This window comes from Helianthus annuus, chromosome 2 (assembly GCF_002127325.2).
Source record: "Helianthus annuus cultivar XRQ/B chromosome 2, HanXRQr2.0-SUNRISE, whole genome shotgun sequence".
Classification (NCBI taxonomy): domain Eukaryota; kingdom Viridiplantae; phylum Streptophyta; class Magnoliopsida; order Asterales; family Asteraceae; genus Helianthus; species Helianthus annuus.
In genome coordinates this window covers 12306082-12330441 of record NC_035434.2, presented here as the reverse complement: position 1 = coordinate 12330441, position 24360 = coordinate 12306082, and the positions used below count along the sequence as shown (strand labels likewise).

The 24360-nt window shown below is 34.8% G+C and overlaps 2 protein-coding genes across 2 annotated transcripts; both read left to right on the top strand.

Moving 5' to 3' along the window:
• Positions 1 to 7962: 7962 nt before the first annotated feature.
• LOC110910901 (probable protein phosphatase 2C 60) lies at positions 7963 to 19789 on the top strand. Its single transcript, XM_022155474.2, has 11 exons — positions 7963 to 8105; positions 9449 to 9586; positions 9962 to 10025; positions 11470 to 11578; positions 13432 to 13585; positions 14620 to 14745; positions 15964 to 16087; positions 16182 to 16258; positions 16843 to 16895; positions 18671 to 18725; positions 19434 to 19789. The coding sequence occupies exons 2-11, from the start codon at positions 9470 to 9472 to the stop codon at positions 19638 to 19640; spliced, it is 1086 nt and encodes a 361-aa protein (XP_022011166.1). The 5' UTR covers positions 7963 to 8105; positions 9449 to 9469; the 3' UTR covers positions 19641 to 19789.
• Positions 19790 to 21164: 1375 nt separating this feature from the next.
• Positions 21165 to 23989, top strand: LOC110910891 (chaperone protein dnaJ 8, chloroplastic). Its single transcript, XM_022155468.2, has 3 exons — positions 21165 to 21581; positions 22939 to 23007; positions 23708 to 23989. The coding sequence occupies exons 1-3, from the start codon at positions 21339 to 21341 to the stop codon at positions 23879 to 23881; spliced, it is 486 nt and encodes a 161-aa protein (XP_022011160.1). The 5' UTR covers positions 21165 to 21338; the 3' UTR covers positions 23882 to 23989.
• Positions 23990 to 24360: the final 371 nt, after the last annotated feature.

Below are 24360 nucleotides of genomic sequence, written 5' to 3'. Positions count from 1 at the left end.
AACATGAACCATAGAACCAGAATCAAACCACCAAGAATTAGCAGGAACACTTAAATTATAGGACTCAAGTATCATAAAATAATCGTTACCTTTCTTAGCCAGTCACTCCTTAAAGTCAGGGCATTCCTTCTGCATGTGTCCTGTCTTTTTACAGAACTTGCAGCGGATACTGCCTAAGGAGTTCTTAGAGCTGGAAGGTGCACTTGTATTAGAGTTAGGATTAGGCCTTTGGACTTTTGAAGCATCCTTCCTCTGATAATTGTTCTTCCTTTTCTTAGAGTTGGAGGTGGTGAAGTTGGCAACATCAGTAGTGCGATCCATCCTCATGCGCTCTTCCTCCTGTACGCACATGGCGACCAGCTCACTCATCGTCCATTTTTCCTTCTGAGTGTTGTAGTTGATCTTAAATGCTTCAAAGGACGAAGGAAGCGAAGTAATGATGAAATGAACAAGGAAACCATCACTGATTTCCATTTCCAGCCCCTTCAGCTTATTGGCCATGTCATTCATCATCATGATGTGCTCGCGAATGCCGCTCCTCCCATCATTTGTCACCAGCTTGAGAATAAGAGTACTAGCGTGCGCCTTAGACGTCCCTTTGAACTGAGCCTCCACATGTTCCAAGTAGGTTTTAGCATCTTCAGAATCAGGAATAGCTCCCCTGATTGCATTGCTTATGGATTGCTTCATAAACATGAGAGACATGCGGTTACACCTAGTCCACTTTTCATGAGTTAACTGCTCAGCAGCAGTACTTTGAGTGGTAAGGTCCGCTGGCTTTTTCTCTCTTAGAGCATAATCAAAATCAAGCAATCCGAGAGTAAGCATGAGAGCATCCTTCCATGCAGCAAAGTTATCACCAGTCAAAGGTGGAATCCCGCAGTTGGGTGCTGATAGTGGAAATAAGATGAGCAAGTTTTGATACTAAGGAAGAAATCCTAATGTGATCTAAGGGCACGTTAAACTAAGGCAGGCAAAATAATGACCATTTTACATTATGAAGCTGTGATATTTTCTATTACTAACATCAAAATAATAGACTTAACTAAAAAATTCTACTTAAACGAAAACAAAACAGCTTTGGCCAAAAGTGTAATCATTTAAGCATATGTACAAAGTGGTTGTAACAAATCAGCTTTGGCCAGAAATTGAAACAATCACTTTAGTTATGCACTTGCTAAGTATGCCATCTATGAAAGAATTAAATCAGCTTTGGCCAGATATTAAAACATTCATGCTTATGATGCACACTTAGCATAGCTTTCGTAATACTTGAATGATAAGTAGATGTATCAAGTCAGCTTTGGCCAGAAATGATATACCAAAAGCTCATTCAAGTTAAGCTATTCTGGTTTTGCAAAAACATTATCTGATTCTGATTAGTTAACTAAGTAAATTACAAAACCATTTATTTAATAGCAAACCACCCGTTAGCGCGGATCGAACTATGACGTTATGGTCTCGAGTCGCAACCACGGTCTCGAGTTATGACGTTATGGTCTCGAGTCGCAACCACGGTCTCGAGTTATGACGTTATGGTCTCGAGTCGAGACCTTTGTCTCGAGTCATCACGTTACGGTCTCGAGTCGAGACCTTTGTCTCGAGTCATCACGTTACGGTCTCGAGTCGAGACCTTTGTCTCGAGTCATCACGTTATGGTCTCGAGTTGTAGACCTTTTAATCCCTTATGATTTCGAGTCGAGACCTTATGGTCTCGAGTCGAGACCTTATGGTCTCGAGTCGAGACTGATGGTCTCTAGTCGCAATCTGATCATCTCGAAACTTCCTGTTACAGCTGTTAATTGTGATATCATAACCGAAAATTCGAAATCTAAGGGATTATGGGATATTATTTCCTGTTTTAAAGTGATCTAATTTTATCAACATGTTTCGAAAAAATGGTAACTGTTTATCTAATAACAGTTTCATATAAAATTAAAAGACAAATTTAGATCAAACATGGAAAAACACCCATTAATCCTAAATCATTCCAAAACATAATAGAAATCTTCGAATTTTCTCATGAACATGATGAACCCTAATCATAAAAAATACTTAAATATTCATCCGAAATCTGGAATTTAATTACACATTTAAACATGTTTCTTAAACTGATGATTTCGGAACACTTGTAACGAATCAATATATGATCCGTGGTTTGTTTAACAGATCCGAGATGAACGTCTCGGATGATAAAACCGAAAATCTTTTCTTATGGTTTTTCAAATCCTGTTTTCCAGTTTTATTCCAGATTTATGGATACAAAACAGAACTGACTAATCAACATATGCTCTGATACCACATGTTGGTCCAGTTCTGTTTATACATAAAGGAAAACAATATATAAATCATACCTGTCACCACAGACAGTGCAGAGGAGAATCCAGTGAGAGAAGATGACATGGAGTTCGACATCTTTGTCAAGGTGATCTGGTTCCTCCTTAGGATGCTAACTGATGATGGGGCTAAGAAACCGAAAAGGGATATCGGTTTTGGAGAGGAGGTTTCGTGATGATGTTATGACTAATGGGGTGGTGTAATTGTGTAACTGAGTAACCCCTAAACCTCCACATAACTCTCCTTATATAAGCACCCAGGAGGAAACCTAATTAGTTACTAAGGGTAATATGGTCCATCAACAATTACCAACTAATTATTTAATAGGTTATTATATATTTTGATCTCTATAATGTAAATGATTATGATGGCTACAGATTAAATATTAATACGTAACATATTTAATCTTACATGTTTTTCTAACGTGATTTGAGTATACTTATTTTTTTTACGATTGCTTAACAATTAAAAGATAAACCAATTGAAAATATCCATAAAAATAAGCACGAAAATATAATTATATTTGACACCATTCATGAAATGTAAAGTAACTCAAATTTTTACCGTCAAAAGAAAATCTATTAAATTGTCCCGGTTCGTTTCCGAACAGAATTGACGTCAAAATGTGGATGAACAGAAAACGTCCATAAATATAAGCATTAAAATTTATTATATTTGAAATGACTCATTTTCTGAAAAAAATAACGTCGAAACATAAACGAACTTGAATTTACACCAACATGCACATAAAAATAAGTACGTAAAACTCGGTGGGGGTCAAAATGATATTTAAAAAGGTTTAAAAATTAAAAAGGAGGAGGGAGGCGGTGGCGACAGATAGGGTGGAGGAGAAGGAGAAAGAGCTTTGGTAGGGTTTTTGTTATATCTGGCAAAAAAGAAAGACAAGAAGAGGTAAAAAGAGCTTGACCTACATTTGCACCAAAAAGAAGACGCGCTTAGGTATTTTAGTGAAAGGTCTTCAAGAAAACAAACAGTCTTCAGACCCAAACGTCTGCGCGTGATATGCGTGACGTGACGCATACATAAGAGACCAGAAAACTCTTCTCTGAAAAAAAACAAACAGTACCTAGATCTCTTATGCTTGTACTAGTAAGTGTATACTATTTTCTTACTTGTCTTTAATGACTTATTATTTTATATTATCTTTCTATCTTCACATTGATCTAACAAGGATTATTTTACATGTTACGGTTGCATTTTATGATAGTTATCCTATTTTTCCTTTTTGAGTTTTGCTTTCACTCTTATTAGGTTCCTCCCTTTCTCACACAATCACACAAAAATTATGGAATATGCTTACAACACTATGTTATACGTATACATCTTTCATGCAAGGCCCTTTCAACTGCTGGTTGAAATTGGTTATAAAACACCATCAAATTATTTGTGTTAGATTTTATATAATAGATAGCTTGTTACACAATTCTCAATATGGTAATTACACCACAATAATTGAACAAAAATGATAAACTTCTAAGCTAATATCTAGACTCAGTTTTAGTATATCATCGTTGGTTTCAAAGCCGGATAAAGGACGAGGGTTGATAACAAGACAAGAATCTTGCACATACTTTTTTTAGCCATTTGTCACCGATAAAAGTTTTTAGAGAGATTGACCCTTGTTAAAGGGGGTACTTTTTTTAGCTAAAAGCAATAATATGTGATTACTCATGGTTTGTGTCAGTGTGCTTATATATGTTACATTGAGTTAAATCGGATACGTCGAAACGTATGTTTTCATACAGCTAACGCATCACATAACGTTTGGACTAATCCATTCGGTGTTATATTACTAGTTAAACTTATTCAAGTAATTTTTTTTCCCACACAAATTCATCTTTTGAAATATATGAATATGAGCCTCTATCAAACGTTTTAAACCCTTAATCATTATTCTTCATATTTCTTCCTGATTGATGGATGACTAAGGAAAGACAAATGTTTAGACTATCACTGTTGTGGCTAACTAAACAAACAATGATAGAGCATCATCTCATGAAAAGTAGACATAAGTTACTACTTTAATTGTTGACAAGTCAAAAAGTTATAGTCAAGGCATTCCAAATAAAATAATATGATGTTAAACCATAAACAACAAAACATTCAAACCAATCAACCAAGCATTTAGATTAATCAAATATTTGATAAGCTTTGATTTTTAAATATGTGGTGTCTTTATTCACGTGTTGGTGAAATTTAAACAAAATCAAGTTATTCGTGATAATGTATAAGTCATCAAATTGTAAACATATAAGTCATCAAAATTGTTTTAGTGTTTCATTTTTTTCTCTATACTTTTTCCTCTTACAACTTTAAAATACGATGTTAAATGAGGTTTCAGATTTGTGATTGCAACATGCTTATTTTATCAATATTTCAGAGCTGAAATTTTTTCACCGGGTTACTACAAATGTTTAAACCATCAAAATTGAGTCTTACAAATTAGTTATTACTATTACTATATATAACAATTCATGTAGATTCTTATCTATAGTAACCCAAAAATTCTTTATTTTCATAATATTTACAATAGTACCATTTTTTCTTTAATTCTCTTCTTAGTTTTCATCTCCCAACACACAGGGACAATCTGATGGTTTTTATTATCTTTTTTTTTTCATTACATTTTCAGTCTCATATGCTTCATTTTTAGATGTGAAAGTTTTACTTTTGTTTTTATTTGGGGTTTTAAGTTTTAAAATTTCTCAATAAATTGAGTTCGTCTACAACTCTATATTTTATGTAAGTTCATTGTATAAGTTTGTGGTTTGTCTTTGTTTATGTCTATGTTTTACGTCACATATCGGTATAAATTCACGTTTTTTGTTTTACGGTTTTTTTTTCGGTTTTGGTCGTTGTTTGCTTACTTACTACTTAGTATGGTTTTACGACATCCACACCCGCAACGTGGCGTTAAACACTAGTATATAAATATTAGAGTAGATTCTTATCTACATTAACTAAAAAGCCTTTGCATGTTTACAACAGGACCATTACTCCAATTTCCATCTTTTCTGTTGCCGCAAGTACAGAGGGACGATCAGATTATTTTATTTTTGTCCTTTTCTTGTTTTTGTTTTATAGTATAGTTTACATTTTCAATCCCTCAAGTTTATATACTTCACTTTGGACCTGAAAGTTTCGTCTTTTTTCTTTTGAGCTTTTGATTTAAAGCTTTCTCAATAAATTCAAGTTTCGCTACATAAACCGATTCACGGTATAAGTTCGTGTTTATCTTTGCCTACGTTTTACGTCACGACTCACGTGGCAATATAAATTCCCGTTTTTTGTCTGGCGATTTTCTCGATTATGATTGTCACTTAGCATGATTTTACAACACTATTTATAAACATAAATTCAATTAAAAAATATAAGAAATGTGTATGTATACTATAGACAAAAGATTAAATACAAATGATCTTGTGGGGTGATTTCGTAAAATGTAAAAAAAAACACGGTGACATTTTCGTAATTGTTTTACTCGTAGTGTAATTATCAAAATTACTCTACAAATGATCTTGTGGGGTAATTTCGTAGAATGCTCTTGCAAGGTAATTTTGATCTTGTAGGTTAATTTTGTAGAGTATCATAATATTGTGGGGTAATTTTGTAAAATGATCTTACAAGGTAATTTTGATCTTATAGTGTAATTTTGTAGAGTATCATAATTACTCTATAAATAATCTTTTATCATAATTTTGATATTGTAGGGTAATTTTGATCTTATAGGGTAAATTTGTAGAGTACCATAATTACTTTAGAAATGATTTTGTAAAATAGTTATGAGTAAACTAATGGCGAAAATGCCACTATTCTTTTTTACCTTTTCCATGTCATTCGTACGTTTTATACAAACGAGATATTTCCTCATTGTATATGCCATTTACTTTTTAATTTTACCCAATAAAAGCTAATGATCCGCATACCAATTCGTTTGAGGGAGGTGGAAAGATTTACCCACTTAGACCATGTGTAGTGGGGCATTTTTTTTTAATTTCAAAAATAATGCCCCAAAACGCCTCCCCACCCATTACATAGGGCGTTATTTTGTATTTTTTTGAAAAAAGGAGCCCGGCGTTTTATATAAAACGCTCAAAGATACAAGTGGTCCAAGTGGGCTGACCAATGGGAAGGAGTATTTGATCCAAGTGGGCTGACATGGTCTGACCAAAAAGCTTTTTAAATAAGTTTTTTTTAATGATTGGAAGGGGCATTATTTGGGCATTATTCCCACTACGCCACTTTTGCAATAACGCCTCATGCTGACTGGGATGACACGTGTCGGATAATGCCCCATGATGGGGGCATTATTTTTCTTAACCACTACACATGGTCTTATGTGGGGTTCCTGTCTGAGAGGTCTTAGAGTTGAATCTTACGCAGGGAATGGGGGGGGGGAGATTGTAACACTGGTTCAAACTAGTAATAATATGCCAACTACGGAATTCCTACTCGTGATCTGAGTGATCAAAGGCCAAAACAGTATGATCTAGCCGTTAAGAAAAAAAAAAACCTTAGACCGTGGGGTATGGTGGGGCTTGGGTTGGTGCTTGGGTTGGGCATTGGTTGACACGTGGAATTGGAGCTCCCCCACCGCCTGGTTACGTGTCCGCGGGGTATGGCGGGGCGTGGGTTGGGCTTGGGTTGGGTGCACCGGTGGCATAAATTAAAAAAAAAATACAGAAAATTTATAAAAAATCATACAACATTTATAAAAAAACCTACAACTTCATTAAAATTTAAAATTACATAATCCTAAAAATTACATAATTTATAAAAATTACAAAATAAACCTAGAGCGTTAAAAATTTTTCAAAAAGGTCGATCTTGTCGAACGCCTTGTTTTCCTTGCCTCGAAACTCTATGTTCGCCACAGCCACCCGCTCCTCGTGGCTTAAGTCGCCACCGGGAACGGCTTCGTAGTAAGCCTTGAAACGCTCAAGCTTGGACCGTAGCTCGCGCCATTTATGTTGGCATGCGTTGAGGTTGTGGCGGTCGTTACCGACGTTATGTCGGTAGGCTCCGAATGCTTCCACCCAATATTTTGTTTGGCCGGTGGCCGAGCCTTCATAGCGTCAACGACGATTGTGACGAGAGCAATTTCTTCTTCATGGGTCCAGGATGCCATAGCGGTGTTGGGTTCGTGGGATGGGGGGGACTAGTGGGGTAGCGGGTTCAAAAGAAGTGGGTAGCCGGTGGGGTTTCGGTTCGTGGGATGGGGGGACCAGTGGGTTGGGGGTTACAAATATATAGAGGTTGTTGGGAGACCGGGGTGGCGGTTTGGTGGTATGGGGGGACCGTTTGAATTTTTAAATTCAAAATTTGAAATGGCTGCCTGACGTGGCGAGGTGAGCAAATGAGAGTCCGCCAGCTCGCTTGGCCATACCGCCCCACACCTGGCTTGAAAGCCAAGCCCCAAAAGACCACGCCCCAACCCAAGCCCACCCGAGGCAGTGACTTGAGCATTTTACCCCAACCCACGCCCCGACCCAAAATAAAAGAAGCCTCTAGTACCACCATCACATATTAATCAAAGTGAGGCCCAATCCATCTCTTCCACCCGCCAAAACATATTCCATATATCCATGCTTCGTCAACGATTCATCCAAATATATATAAATTATTATTATTCATCAATCAATACAAAAATAACAAAAAATACCTTTCGTCGCTATCTATGCTCCCCCAAACCACCACCGTCGCCCATCGGAAACACTCGTCACGGATGATCCAAATCTCCACAAACCGTAAGCAATTTACACATCAATCTCTCATTATCTCATCATTAATCCGTTAATGATACAGTTACGAATCTTATTTCGCGATTTGATTCTTCGTTTATATGATATAATTGTTTCAATCGTTGATTTAACGGTTATGTTAGGGTTTTTACGCCAGGATTTTCGATTTGTGATTTGTGATTCGAAGCGTGTGTAGTTTTGTTGTTGTTTTAATCGTTGATTGAATGTTTAGATTTATTTACATGCAATGTATGTGATGATTTTTTGAATTATTGGTGAATGATTGATGTATTTTGTTGTTAATTGTTCAATGATACAGTTACGGATCTTATTTCGCGATTTGATATTCGTTTATATGATTTTATTATGCTCGTTATCTGTTGCGATGTTTAAATCGTTGATTTACCGGTTATGTTAGGGTTTTCACTTGAGGATTTTCGATTTGTGATTTGTGATTTGAAGTGTGTGTTGTTTCAATGGCTGATTAAATGTTTAAATTAACATGCAACGTGTGTAATGATTTATATATTAATTTCTCAATATTTTGTTGTTAATTGTTCAATGATACAGTTACGAATCAATATTTTGATGTTTCAATCGGTGATTAATCGGTTATCCTAGGATTTTGACGCGAGGATTTTCGATTTGTGATTTGTAATTTGAAGCGTGTGTTGTTTCAATCGTTGATTAAATGTTTAAATTAACATGCAACGTATGTAATGATTTTTTGAATTATCGTTGAATTGTTGATGTATTGTCTTTGCTAATTCGTTTTCGGTTTTTTGAACGGAATCTGGATGATACGGTTTAGAATTGTGAGTGATATTTTACGAATTGTGTTTTTGTGTTTTATTCTGGATTGTTGTTAATATACATGTTATTGTCTTTGTATGGTTGAAACTAGGCTTGTTTAGCTTATATGTTTTCTAGGTTAGTGGATTTAGTGGTTGATTATCGTTGATTAATCGGTTATCGTAGGGTGTCTCCACGAGAATTTTCTGTTTGTGATTCGAAGCATGTGTAGTTCCGCTGTTGTTTCATTAACATGCGGCATATTGTAATGAGTTTTAAATTATTGTTGAATGGTTGATGCATTGTGTTTCTCGATTCATTTTTAGTTTTTTGAACGGAATCTGGATGATGCGATTTAGAATATTGAGTGAAATGTATATGAATTATGTTTATGTGTTTTCATCTGGATTGTTCTTTAATCCGTGTTGTTTAATTAGTAATTTTGGATGCTTGTGGGCCTGAAACTAGGCTTGTTTACCTTTTATTTTTTCTATGTTACTGGATATAGTGATTGATTATTGTATGTGATGTGAATATTATGACTGTTAATTTCACAGGCGGATAAGTGATAACTCGAAATGGGAATATACCTAAGCACGCCTAAAACTGACAAACTTTCTGAGGATGGTGAGAATGAGAACCTAAGATATGGGCTGTCATCCATGCAAGGGTGGCGTACGTCAATGGAAGATGCTGTAAGTAGCTAAACCGGACTATGTTCTAGCTGTTTGTATGGTTGTTTTTGTAAAATTATGGAAGATATGGAATTACGAACTGCGTATCTGACTCATATTTTGGATAGTCAAATCTTACTTTTTAAATCTTGGGCGAATTAGTTCATTCAAAATGTTGGAATTCATTTATGGATACTCAAATGATCACAACCTTACCTTTAGATGGTTCAGAATACGGAACTTCGTTAACTTTGGAAAAGAGAATTATAATGATGGTGTTTTTGATTTCTACCAATAGGGTGTATAATTAATGCATTTGATTTGATGTTTGGAGTTTATTGTTTATGTGGATGACTCAGCATTTTGTCTGCCTTATTGGTTTGAGGTGTTTGGTAGCATGCTGCTTATCCTGATCTGGACTGTTCGACATCGTTTTTTGGCGTTTATGATGGCCATGGAGGTAAGCGTGCGAAGATATTTACACATGTATATCTACTTTAGTGTTTCTTTATTTGATCATCATTACTTCTCAACCAAGGCTACAGTATTTTAATGTATATAATCAACTTTTTGGTTCTATGAGAGAACCTTTTTTATGCATATTATTTTCAGTGTTAGTTGAGTCGTCACTCAGTTTCACTTTTTGACATTGAATTATTTCAGTCTTTCTTTTTCGCTTACTCTTTTTTTTTTTTGAGAAAAAGACATGTAGAATCATTAAAGGTATTTTGTAGTGTTTAATTCACAACTCTTAGAACACGGCTCCCACGTTTTACTTTCTTCTTGCTTTATACTTGTTTGGCGCTACACTCCAGTCTTTAGACTGTATGTGCTATTGCACTTTATCCGAAACTGTTCGTGAACATTAAATTGGAAGCCATGAAAGTAACTTGCATCCATCAACACGTCTTTTTCAAACAAGAGTGTACACCTAATCCAGTATTTGTGATACTTTAAATTGGAAGCCATGAAAGTAACTTGCACCAATTTTATCGGTAATGGTCCAGTACCCAATTTAGAGTAATAGGTATCAGATACCTCCAGTCATTTTTATTACAATTCATTATTTAAAAATATATATATTTTTTATCGTAGACTATAGCGAGTGCCGTAACGTACCGGTGCCGTGACAAGCCAAACCACTTCCGATCGAACAACATCGGTACTGGTATCGGTGTTTGTCGAAACCATTATCTATATTCGTTTTTTATGGGTTTCGATCTATGTAAAAAACATGTCGATATCCTTTTGGGCATATCACGACTTTATTTTTTGGTTTTCCTCCGGTTTTTATACCCAGTATTGGTACCGTAATGAACCGAACTGTGTCGCAACGCAAGGGGTGGAAACCACTAGTTTCATACGAACTCCAACTAGCAACCCCCCACCCCTCTCTCTCCCCCTCTTTTATATTTTTAGTCATTCAAATTTCAAACAACAAGGGACAGATTTATCTATCAAACAAAATAAGTATTTTTCTGTTAGTTATAATCAAGAGAAAGAGGATACATATAATATTCAGTTTTAGTTGCCGTAGCCACTACGTATGGTGTTAGTCATGATATTGTCAAAAAAAACACTTAAACATTGTCAAAAAATGATATTTGTGTCGGCCTAGCTTAACAGTTCTCTTTCTGTAACAGAACCGGTTGCTCAGAATTTATTAAACTCGCTAAACCTGAATCGGTACAACTAATATGTTCACAAAAACACTGATGTAATAATATTCATATGATCTAAACACAACTCAGATTAAGATCTTATGGTTCTTTTGCGCCATTATCCACATTTCATGATCTATTGTGTTACGAATAAGCATGGTTGAATATGAATGAAGTTTTATATATCTAAGCAGTGTGTTATTTATTTAAAATTTTAAAAATACCATGCCTTTACGTTTTCAGGTCAGGCAGTCTCCAAGTTCTGTGCTAAGTATCTTCATCAACAAGTGATCAAACATGAAGCTTATTCTAGTGGTGATATTGGCACTGCTATCCAGAAATCTTTCCTCAGGTTACATATTTCTTATTTTTCTTTGCTCTCATTTAAGCATAGAAGGAGTGTGAGGACTAGGGGTGTGCATGGGTGGATTTGGGTCGGTTTCGGCTCAAAACCATAACCACGATGTCGGTAAATGGATGACCATAACCGATCGGTTATGACGGTTTCAGTTAATTGGTTTTGAAGATTATAGTGGGTCGGTTATGGGCGGTTAACCACAAATTTAGGCCTAGCTAAAAATAGCTCCAAATTTTTTTTGACCATGGAATAAACTGTTATTACACATTTATATATATTAGTATATTGCATAGTACTAAAAAATACATATAATCTTAATATTAATACCAACTATTATCAAATATTCAAACAAAATGATATGATATCAACCATAAATTCAAACGAACATTCAATCAAAACGATATGATATAACCTATACAAATTTTAACAAACGTTCAACCAAAAACATCGAATATTGAAAAAACGGTGGAGGATCCAAAATCCAACAAAGATTTTACTACATGTTAGTTTGGTTCGGTTATGTCGGGTATGAAAACATTGGTAACCATAATCGACCTGTTACTTTCGACTTTCATAAAAACAATTAACCGACCCACCGTTTTGTGATGGTTTGGTTTTTTCGGTTCGATTTTGTTGGTTAATACTGTTATGGGTCGGTTTTTCGGTTTTTTGTACACCCCTAAGATCACATCATCACCTTTATAATTTGGGGATTTCATCTGCTTGGGTCACCAATCAGTTAGTTTCTAAGAGTAGGAAGGCATTAATACAATAACAACAGTTTCTATTTGATTAATTACTTTGTGAATGTATGTATTAAGCAACTATATGATGTTATTAGAGGTAGTAGTTTGGACCCGGTATATTGCCCATTCAACCCGTTACCCAACCCACCCGACCCGTCCGTTTCACCATCTCTAGTTGTTTCTGAATTATTACGCTATTTTTTGAGTAAATTGTCATCTTCGTCCCTAAGGTTTGTCCACTTTTGCGACTTTTATCTAAAGCTTTGTTTTTCCGTATCTGGGTCCTCGTGCTTACAAAATCTTGCCATTTTCGTCCCCGAGGTTTGGCAGTTTGTTGCGACTTTTGGCCCTCAGGGACGAAAATGACAAGATTGTGAAACCACCAGGACTCAGATGCGAAAAAACAAACCTTCGGATGAAAGCTGCAAAAGTGGCTAAACCTCAGGGACAAAAATGACAAATTATTCTTATTTGTTTGTTGCCAGTCGTTATCACACATCTGTATTATTGTTAGGGCTGCAAACGAACCAAACGTTCGGCGGGAAGTTCGTTTGTGTCCGTTCGTTTATTAAACAAACAAACATGAACAAGAAATTTCGTTCTTTTAGTTAAATGAACGAACATGAACAGAGGCCGTGTTCGTTCATTTATGTTCGTGAATGTTCGGTAACGTGTTCGTTTGTGTTCGATAGTTCATTAGAGTTTTTAATTTTTATATTTTATTTATATACTTCAAAATTTTTGACAAATAATATTTAATAAGTGTTAATGTATTATATATTCTGTTCATGAACGGTTGTTTGTTTTCTTTTGTTTCCATTTGTGTCTATGAACATTAGCATATGCTCATTTGTGTTCATTGACGTTCGTTTTCGTTCATTGCCTAAAATTAACAAACAAACACAAACGAACACGAACAAGTTCATTTCCTTAACAAACGAACACGAACATAAAATCTCGTTCGACAAGTGTTCATGACCCGTTCGTGAACACAAAAATTTCTTAACAAACGAACACGAACAAGGTCTTGTTCGTGTTTGTTCGATTCGTTTGCAGCCCTAATTATTGTTATTATTATAATAAGTTTGGATGACTATGTAGATTGGATGAAATGATGTGTGGACAACGTGGTTGGAGAGAGTTGGCAATATTGGGAGATAAAAGAGATCAGTTTAGTGGCATGATGGAAGGATTAATTTGGTCTCCTAGGAGTAGTGAAACCAAAGGTCAAACTGATGACTGGCCTGTTGAGGAGGTACTTTCTTTGCTACCGGCAAATAACTGTAATGTGGATGTGTTGCTTTGGGTTTTGTTTCTTATCTAATGGGTAAATTAATAAATATATAAAAAGGAAACGGGTCACATGGATTAAACAAGTGTAAAGACGTCCCAAGTGTATTTTGAATACAGAGATCTGAATTTTTTAATTCAAAGTATTTACTATTCAGAAAATGATATAAATGCTGTAATCTTAATTGACACACTGCCAACACGGGATATTTATACAAAAAATCGAGTAAAGTACACGTATGGTCCCTGTGGTTTACCAAAATTTTGGATTTGGTCCCTAGCTTTCCAAAAGTATACAAATGGTCCTTGTGGTTTGCACTTTGTAACGCATTTAGTCCCTATCTTAGACATGCTAAAACCTTTAGATTTGTTGGCTGGGGACGAAATGTGTTACAAGTGCAAACCACAGGGACCATCTGTGTACTTTTGGAAAGCTAGGGACCAAATCCAATAGTTTGGTAAACCACAGGGACCATCCGTGTACTTTACTCTAAAAATTCACAAAGAGTGTTTCTTGTCAGCTTGGCCGACTTGTTATGAGTTATGACTTGCAAAAAGAAATTATCTATTTCGACCCGTTGCCTAACGCCCTAACCTACCCATCGCGCCCATTTTTCTAACGTTAACTGATGTACTGATATGTGTTTAAATTCGAGATATGTTTATCTTTAACATGTCAAACTGGGAAAAATGTAAAATAAAAGAATAGCTAAAAGGAAACAAGTCAGTTTGATGGAATGGGTCAAAGGTCACCCATAGTGTATTTTGAACCAAAAAAAAATATATATTTCAAGTTATTTTATCATAAAACTTCAGATTATAATTGAAATACTGTAACTTTTGCAATCAAATTTCACACACTAAAATCATATATATGGTGAAAGGTACTTATTTGTGTGCATGTGAAGCAGTAGGAAATTATTATATTCATAAAACCCACCGGCTATATTCTCAAACAATATTATAATGGGACTAAACACATTCATTTCACTGGTTCAGGGACCACATTCTAACTATGAAGGGCCCACATGTGGCAGCACCGCTTGTGTGGCAGTCATTCGTAATAACCAACTTGTTGTGGCTAATTCTGGTGATTCTCGTTGTGTGATATCTCGAAAGGGTCAGGTGATATATCTCGAATTCTAGATAATCATTAGTCATGTGTTTAATTATTAAAATAAGTATTGATATTGATATTGATATTATTAATAATTTATTAGTTTGAGATGAACTTAAATTAGGATTGAATAGGAATTAGATAATAATAATTGGGATTGGTTTCCTATGTCTATATATTTACATAATTACATGTTGCTTCTTAATAAAAACACAACATAATATTTTTAGTTTTCACAATATCTGAATTTTGAACCATCATGATGTGTATATTGTCAACTTTTAATTATACACATGTGTATATTGTCAAATTTTTAATTATACTTATGTGTACATTATCAAACATATATTTACAATACTTGTTTTTCATTTTTAAACATGTATTTACACATGTACATTAGAAACAACATATTCAGAACGTTAATCTTCCTTTATACACATTTGTAGATATATGTACAATACTTTTTCTTCAATTTTAAACACCTATATACACATACGTATAATTCAAAAAAACAAAGGAAAAAAAATGCAAATTTTTTGTTTTTGTTTTTTTTTGTTTTTTTTTTTTTTGCTTAGGAAAAATGTGTGCTCAAGAATGGTTCTTACTACTTCTTAAGGTTCTCAATTACTCTAGTGATTTTCACACCCTAACCCTATGTGTGTGTGTGTGTCTATATATATTTGTATTATATGTGTGTGTGTGTATAGAGAAAAAGGATAAATTGTGTAGTTCAAATGGGTCAAAAGTTGCTAGAAGTATGTTTTTGATGTATAAAATCTACCAAGTAGGGTTGTAAACGAGTCGAGCCGAGTCGAGCCAGGGTGGGGTCGAGCTCAAGCTCGAAATTAATTCATGCGGTTAAACTTGGCTTGAGCTTTACGTCGGAGTTAAACGAGCCTAAGAACGAGCCAACGAGCCAACGAGCCGAGCCTAGCTTAGCTCGAGCTGGGCTTGGTTACAAAATGAGCCAGCTTGGTTCACGTCATCTCAAATTGAGTTTTTTTAGCTAGTTTTTCTCGAGCTTCTTTCGAGCGAGCTACGAGCCGAGCTACGAGTCGCGAGCTTTATGAACAGCCCTAAGTACCAAGTCATTTTAGTCATATACATTAAACTATTATTGATATAATATAGCTTTGGCAATCGTATTTGATACACTGATCATCCATTAAAGTAGTTGCACGAGTGTTCCAGTTCTTGCGCAGATATGCATCTAATATTTTATGCAGGCATATAATCTGTCAAAAGACCATAAGCCTGATCTCGAAACTGAGAAAGAAAGGATATCAAAAGCTGGTGGTTTTATTCACTGTGGTCGAGTTAACGGGACTTTAAACTTGACAAGGGCTATTGGTACTTCACATATGTTGAATATTTTCACATTTATTTATTAAAACAATATCCCTATTGCTCTCTATGGTATTTCTCTACTTCATCATATGTTCAGGGGACATGGAACTGAAGAAGGATAAATCATTGCCTGCTGAAAAACAAATTTTGACCGCTAATCCCGATATAAACTTGGTGCGTAAAAGCATTTTGGTTTTGACTTATTTAAAGTTATTATATGTCTTTTCTGCATCTTCTTAATCTAAGCAGTTAATGCGGTAAAAAAAAAATCAGATATCGATCAAGGACCGATATTTGAGATATAGGTTATCGCGGTGGGGTATCGGTAATTTTAATATCATGTAGAATTTATATATATAGCAATTCAACACTATACTCTCCTACCATTAACAAATTAACCTTTTGCAACTTGCAAAACACCAACAATTGTAGCAACTAGGAACTGATTAAGACTTAAAACACCAACATTTAACACTAACAATTAACAATTAAGACTTAAAACACTAATAGCAGCAATAAGAAGAAAGACGGATGGTAGAACTAAGAAGAAAGGTACTGCTATCAAAAAAATCGGTGATATATCGGTCAATATCGCCGATATCGGTACCGATTACATGGGGACCGATAACAGATATATCGGTGATATATCACCGATATTAACTGCATGGCCGATAACCCCTAACTCAACATTCATATAGCCACCACTAATTACATATGACACTTGTTAATATTCCCATTCTCTGTGTTCCTCCTATCAGGTTGAGCTTTGTGAGGACGATGATTTTATTGTTCTTGCTTGTGATGGAATATGGTAAGTTCTTTACATTCATATGATTTAATCTAATATGTGTTTGGTCACCTAAATTTAAAATGAATAGAACCTCCTAAATCTTTTTATCTCAAAAAATAGATTATCCTTGCGTTATTATATTTTTTTAAATGTGTTCCAAATATTTATTGTTTGAAAACTAAGAACTGAAGGCACTCTTTTGCGGGCCAGCCCAACCTGACCCATCATTTCTAAAAGGTGCCCGCCACCCAACCCATGTGCCCGCCCATTTGCCATCTCATTTATGTATGAATTTACCTTATATGTATATAGTAAAAGTTGAAAATACAAAAGGCTCTTAACGTGCGACTGTACGCGACCGCCAAAATAACGTGCGTAATTATGCAGTTAACGTGTGAACTAGGGTTAACCCAACCCATGTGTAATTATGCAAATAACGTGCGTAATTATGTAAATAACGTGTGTAATTATGTATTATAACGTGCGAATTCTAAAAATGAACATGCGAAATTCACTTATATGTACGTTACCCTTCCCCTATATATATGATATATATGTGTGTGTGCTTGCTAAAAACGCTTCAAGTCCTGAAAAGTGTGAGAAGTACTCGGGAGTTGCCACGTGTCTAGGTGGTTGAGGGTAAATGTGTCCAAATTTCTTTTTATTTTTTTCTCCAAAAAAAGGATCCGGTCAGAGAATTCACAAAAAACATAACACACGTTATATTGGATATACACATTGAGTTCTAGGCGGGCACAAAGTTCTGACGCGCTGCTGTACTATGCACCCAGTTCAACACGTTTTAAATGCATTCAAATTTTTATTACTGTTTTCTTAAAAAAAGGTCCGGTCAGAGAAATCATTAAAACATAACGCACTGTTATATCGGATAAATGCATTGTGTTCTAGGTGGTCACAAATATTAGACTATGAGCCCACGGGCTCAGTTACAATATATAGGGATTACTAGAGCCCGTGGGCTCATAGTCTAATAACAAAGTCCTGACGCGCTGCTGCATGCACCCAATTCAACACGTTTTATAAAAAGATTTTGCTTTTTTTTTTTCAAATATAAGTATACTCAGATTAAAGATAAAAATTGCTAAAACTATTGGTATATGTTTTTTTTTTTTTAAAATAGTGATGTTTAAAAAGTTATTTACATTTAAAAAAATTCTTGGAGCTAGATAAAAGTAAAAAATGGTGGGTTTTTCCTAATTTGCCCCTCCCAGCCTCATATCATGTTCAAATTGAGTCCACGTGTCAGTCCGTTCATCCTAGCCGCTAGAGGGTGTGGTTTAAAGCCCTAGGGGTTTTATTACGCCATGTAGGCGACACATAAGCAAGGGGCTTTATCGCTAACGTACACGGTGTGGAATAACGCCCCTTATAAAGCCCCTTTTAACTATATTAAAAAAAAGATAAATAGAAAAATCTGATTGGTTGATGAAGGTGGGGCCCCTTGATTTCTTCCTCTCGCGCGTGCTATTCCTTTGGCGGAAGCCAAGGATACCACCCCCTTTTAACGGAGGCGGGGGGTGGTGTAGGGCGCCAAAGGGCGCTAAACTTGATGAGGTGGCGGGGGCGCGAAGCCACGCCCCCTACCCTTGATCAATGGTGGACAATCCTTCTCACATAGTCACATTTTTTCGGACTTGAAGCCTTTTTGGTAAAACCTCATACACACACATACATACATATATATTATTCCATTATTGCATTCCAGTTTTAACCAACTATGAAGTCAATGTGTTTGGCATGAACATAAATTATTATATTTTTCTTTTCTTTTACAGGGATTGCATGTCAAGCCAACAGCTGGTGGACTTTGTACTGGAGCAACTAAAAACTGTAAGTAATCATTCATTAGTTTATAATATTATACTTTCAGTTTCTAGAGGCCACAATTTCAACGTGTTTACATTGAAACGGGTCATTCAAGGTGTATTGTATTGGTAACGGATCAAACGAATAGAACAGAATATAGTAGCCAAAAATGAAACATGGCGAAGGGGTTTAATGGTTCAAAACTCAAAAGTCCCCTAACGTGTAACCAAATGCTTACAATATCCTATATTGTTTTATTTAAAATTAAAAGAATTTTTTTTTTTTTTTTTTTTTTTGTAATATAGTTTTTGTTATCATATTTTAGCTGCTTACAACTATTAAAAGTCTAACTGATGCTTACAAATGCTTTTTTTTTTACAAATGCTTTTTTGTAATCATATTTTAGTTTTTGTAATCATATTTTTTTAAAGTCCCCTAACGTGTAACCAAATGCTTACAAAACTCAAAAGTCCCCTAACGTGTAACCAACTGACCCGACCCGTTTGTCCGAAAAGAAGTTTGCTGCCTAAAATAAAAAGAAAATGATTCAACCAAAGTTTGTAATATCTTTTATACTAGTAGTCCATACATATGATTACAACAGTTGTATGTCACTAACAAGACACATCGGGCAAATTCGACTGTTCCCTTTTAGCTATCTTTTATTTTAAAAATAAATAAATGAATAAATAAATAAATAAAACGCAATCTAATCAAACGTAAATAACGCAGGAAAGTAAGCTTTCAACGATCTGTGAGAAGGTATTTGAGAGGTGTTTGGCACCCACGTCGGGTGGTGAAGGCTGTGACAACATGACTATGATTCTGGTTCAGTTCAAGAAAAACCCAAATTCTGGTCCTTCAACTTCAGATCAACAGCCTTCGTCTGATCAACCATCTGAATCATCAGACGGCAAAGATAAATCCGGGGCGAATTAGTGGTAATACTATATTCTTCAACCAAACATAAACTTTTTTATACTTTTATTTGGGTGTCATATTGTCGAGAATCCATCCGTGATAATATTCTTTTACTTTGATAGGGAAAATTGCTTTATTTGTACACATCTTTTCTTCACTTTTGATTATTTTTGCGTTATGTTGGTCTAAACATGATTTATATTGTTCTGAAATTCAAATCCTACACTTGTATATTGTTTTGTTAATTTCTAGTGGATGCATAAATGGATGGTTGCTGCACTAGGGGCGTGAACTTTTGATACGACACAAAAAATGACATGATCCTAACATGAAAGATAAAACAAGGGTTATTTAACTTTTTTTATATACATTTGAATATATGGTTGTAAATTTTGTCATTCAGAGTCTATTTTCAAAAATAAAAAAATAACTACACAAATTACTTTTTTGACGTTAAACGTATGAAACTAGTGTCGTGTTGATGTTTATGTATTTGACAAGATTTTCAGGTACATGCTGGTTCTAATATGTACCCGTAAACGCAACCCATTTATTATTGCTCTGGCATAACCAAACCAAACCACTTTCTTTTATTGTTGTTATTGGCTTGAAAGAAGAAACTCGTTGTTTTCATTCTCCATCCTTCGGTCCCTTTCTAACCCATTGTTTTCATTCTCGTGGGGTCCATCAGTAATTGATTGTTTTCATTCTCGTGTAAATGGTTGATCCGATTGCGGATGTTTATTGATTAGGGTTCATGATGATGAAATATTGTTGTAAAAAATGAGTAATGTTCTCACATCTCACAGAGCACCTAAAACTATAGATAGGGTCATGAAAAATGAAAAAAAAGAGTAATATCCTCTTAAAATATTTAGACTCGTCAATTCAATCCGACACGATCAACACCTAGCTAAAATAATTTGAAATTTGTAAAACAAGAAAAAATTATGTACATAAACAAAAAAATGAATAGGTTGGAACATCGGCCTTGTCTATAGCATCTAGAATGATCTAAGAAACCAGCGACTTTATTTCTTAATTTTTTTAATTGTAAATAAAACAACAGCTTGTTGCTCGCTTACCTACGATATTGATGTAAAGTGCATTTAGATGTGAATAAAAGCTAACTTTATTGAAAAAAAAACCACCACCATACTCAGAAAATCCCTCAAATAGCAAGTTAATGGTAGGGTCTGAGAAGGGTAGGATATAGGCAAACATTACCTCTATCCCTAGGAACAGAGAAACCGCTTCCCGATAGACCTTGGCACTAGTAACAAGAATAGACACGACCAAATAATAGAGATAAGGTTGTGGATGGACAAAATAGATCGTAAATAAAAGAAGTTGGTAAAAAATAGATTAAAAGGTTCACATAATTGGGTCGAAATAAAAAATAACATTACAATATTTTAATATTTTTTAACGTACCAAATCAGAAAGATACTACTCAAACAACCAATCACAAATCCACACGTCATCATTTTTTAACTTCTATGATCTGATCTCCATGCCTCTATAGACATTGAAAGGATGGTTTGTCTTCTCCAATGCTGACCATTTCTTCACTCAACATTCAACAATATGAACAATCAACTTCTTTCACACACCATTTCTTATTTCAAACTCTATCCGCTTTCATACTTTAACGACACCCTTATTATTAATCTCATCATTTGAAGGTCTGTTAGGAAGATATATTTTGTAAATATAATGGCAACGGCTGGTGGAGTAATCAACGGTTGCGTTTCATCGTCTTCGTCTTCGTCGTCGTTTGGAAGACTGAAAAGTTGTCGGGAGAAGATGATGGCGAACGGTGGTTCGGGTAAAAGGTTTCGAGTATGTTGTGGTTCTACTAATAATGATCTTGCTTCGGATCCGTATAAAGTGTTGAGGGTTCAACCTGGTGCTTCTGAATCTGAGGTTAAAACTGCTTTTAGACAGCTTGCTTTGAAGGTAGTTTTCTTAGCTAATGAATTAGATTCTTTATTTTTTATTTATTTATTTTTTTTTTTGAACGGCAAATTTGGATCACTGACGGACCACTGGAGTATCATCGTGTCACCAGAGGAACCACCCGATCATATCCATCTCCACTAGGCATAATGCCACACCAATTCAGGAGGAAACCCAATAAACATGGGAAAACCCCCCTTGTGGGAATCGAACCCAGGACCTATTGATTCCAAAGCCTTATCCCACAACCAAGATGCCACTAGGCTATAAAGCCATGGGCAATTAGATTCTTTATATTATTAATTCTTTATCCATAATTTTCTAACAATAATTTTATATATATACACACACATGTGTGCAATATAACTATCGGGGTGCGGACTAACCCGAACCATTGACTATGGTTTCGGAAGACGACAAATCAAACCGACCTCTTGGGTTAGTATTTAGTAGGGCATGCCAAAACGGTCCGATTTTAACGTATTAAGTTGATTTCTTAAATCATTAGGGTTAAGAGTCACCTCTCCATCCCAGCCAAATAGCCAATCATACTCTGTCATGCGAAGTCTCCTCTCCGCTCCCTATTTTGCAATCAAATGTAAGGGGGTGCTCCACCCAAACATTTTTTTTCTCAAAAAAGGTAAAATAAAAATAAAAGTGTAATTAATCGGAAGAGAGTAGAATAGGGTCCACCATTAACTTCCTCTCTCTCCTCTTCCCTTGCACGGTGACTCCTCCCTGATTGAATGGGTTATTGGGTTGTGAAGGATGTAAGGGGCGGTGTTCACGCTAGGTGAATACTCACCTATACCTCTTCACCGATTCCACCATGTATACCCTTAGATAAGTTTTAAATTGATAGAAGATCGTATTTTAAAAATAATAGTAAAGATTAATTGGTGGGTTTTAGATAAGTTTTAAATTGATAGAAAATCATATTTTAAAAATAATAGTAAAGATTAATTGGCGGGTTCTGAAGTTGTTAACGGGCTGAAGCAACCTTCAACGGTTTATGAACACCCAAAATGTTCTAAAAAGATACATGTACTAGAAAGAAAATAGTTAGAATCTTGAAATAAAGTTGCGTATGCATACACCACAAAATTGTGTAATGAATGAAGAGGTAACACTCGGGTAAGGTATTAACTTGTCGATTCATTTTAAATATATTATAAAAGTTTAGAAATATGATATGAACAAGAACATAGACTTATTAAAAAAATACAAATGTTTGTAATATTTTAAGACTAACAAGTAATAACCTAAAAATGTATACCTTTAACGACCACCATAATTTTTTTTCATTTTATATATAGTTATTATGGTCATTGATTGATAAAATTATTTGTTATTTCAGTATCATCCGGACGTATGCAAAGAAAGCGATGGAGGAATTCGGTTTCAAGAAATAAACGAAGCTTATGATGTAAGGTCCCTTTTGCTTCCACATTTCCTTTTATACCAAAGGGAAAAAAAAAACCCTAATATTTTTATGAAAGAGAAAATAATCGGAAACTAAAAATAAAAAAATAAATCAACTTGATTTTAGCAGAATTATATATTTCAACAATTTTATTTATTTACTCTTGTTTTATTTTATTAAAATTGTAGTTAGTTAATCATAGTGGAAAACGTCATATTTCTTAATATGAACTCGGCTCGTTTAGATTAAGACACTCTACCTTGTTCCTGCTTTCCTCTAAAGCTCAAATTTGGGTTCGGCTAATTTATTATTCATTAGTTATTTTATTTACACATGTATAATTATATATAATCTGTTATTTAGTTATTTTTATCATAATTATATATAACAGTATTAGTTATCATCATTTTATTCTTTTTTATTTTAGTATGATATTGATATAGTTTTTTTTATTCAAACAAAACTAACATATTACATGATTACTGGTAATTGTGTCCTACGTGGTATCGCGCAGACATCCCTAATGTTTTAATAACTTTTTTCACGATTAATTAGTATTTTGTTTTTGTAATTTTCATATTTCTTTTTATAATTTTCGTAGCTATAAATATGTATTTTTTTTGTCGTTGATTATTGAGGTAGATTAATTCTACAAAAAAAAAAATGTTGATGTAACAAAGATAATTTTTGTTGATATGAACAGACGGTAATGAGTAATTTGCGAGGTGAAACCAGTGTCGGTGAAATGGATGATGGACCGTTGGATGAGACAATGAGAGGAATGAACGATCCAGATTGGGAGTTGTGGGAAGAATGGATGGGTTGGGAAGGAGGAGGTATTCGTGATTATTCTTCACACATTAATCCTTACATCTAATTTATATGTCTAAGCAAAGTAAAAATATGTGATTCTTATCTTGTAAATTAAGAACATTCAATAAATGTCAATAACATGATTTCTAATTTATATGTTTTATCGACTAAAAACTTACAGATTTGTTTTTAGCTAAATTGTTCTCTAATAAACGTTATTGTATATAACGTTAAAAGCTGAGGACGGTTAATATGTATATAATGTATATATGTGTGGGCCACCGGGGGACAAAAGTGAAAGTGCACTAATTTTAACGTTATTTTACTAATTTTGTGAAAATAACGTTAAAAGCTGAGGACGGTTAATCATGCATCATGTGGTGGCGTTGATAGCTGAAAGGCAAAAGGGTACATGCACTAATCGGTCTTTGTCCCGATTGTTTAGTGTTATGTGCTTTATGTCCAAGGCTTGATGCAAAACTATTATCGAGCCGGGGGTCTCACTGGAAGCAGCCTTTCTATTCCTACGGGGTAGAGGTAAGG

Coding starts and splice junctions, on each gene's coding strand:
- LOC110910901 (XM_022155474.2), top strand. CDS start 9,470: ATGGGAATATACCTAAGCACGCCTAAAACTGACAAACTTTCTGAGGAT. Junction 10,026..11,469: donor CGTTTATGATGGCCATGGAG/GTAAGCGTGCGA, acceptor TTACGTTTTCAG/GTCAGGCAGTCTCCAAGTTC. Junction 18,726..19,433: donor TACTGGAGCAACTAAAAACT/GTAAGTAATCAT, acceptor TAAATAACGCAG/GAAAGTAAGCTTTCAACGAT.
- LOC110910891 (XM_022155468.2), top strand. CDS start 21,339: ATGGCAACGGCTGGTGGAGTAATCAACGGTTGCGTTTCATCGTCTTCG. Junction 21,582..22,938: donor TTAGACAGCTTGCTTTGAAG/GTAGTTTTCTTA, acceptor TTGTTATTTCAG/TATCATCCGGACGTATGCAA. Junction 23,008..23,707: donor AAATAAACGAAGCTTATGAT/GTAAGGTCCCTT, acceptor TGATATGAACAG/ACGGTAATGAGTAATTTGCG.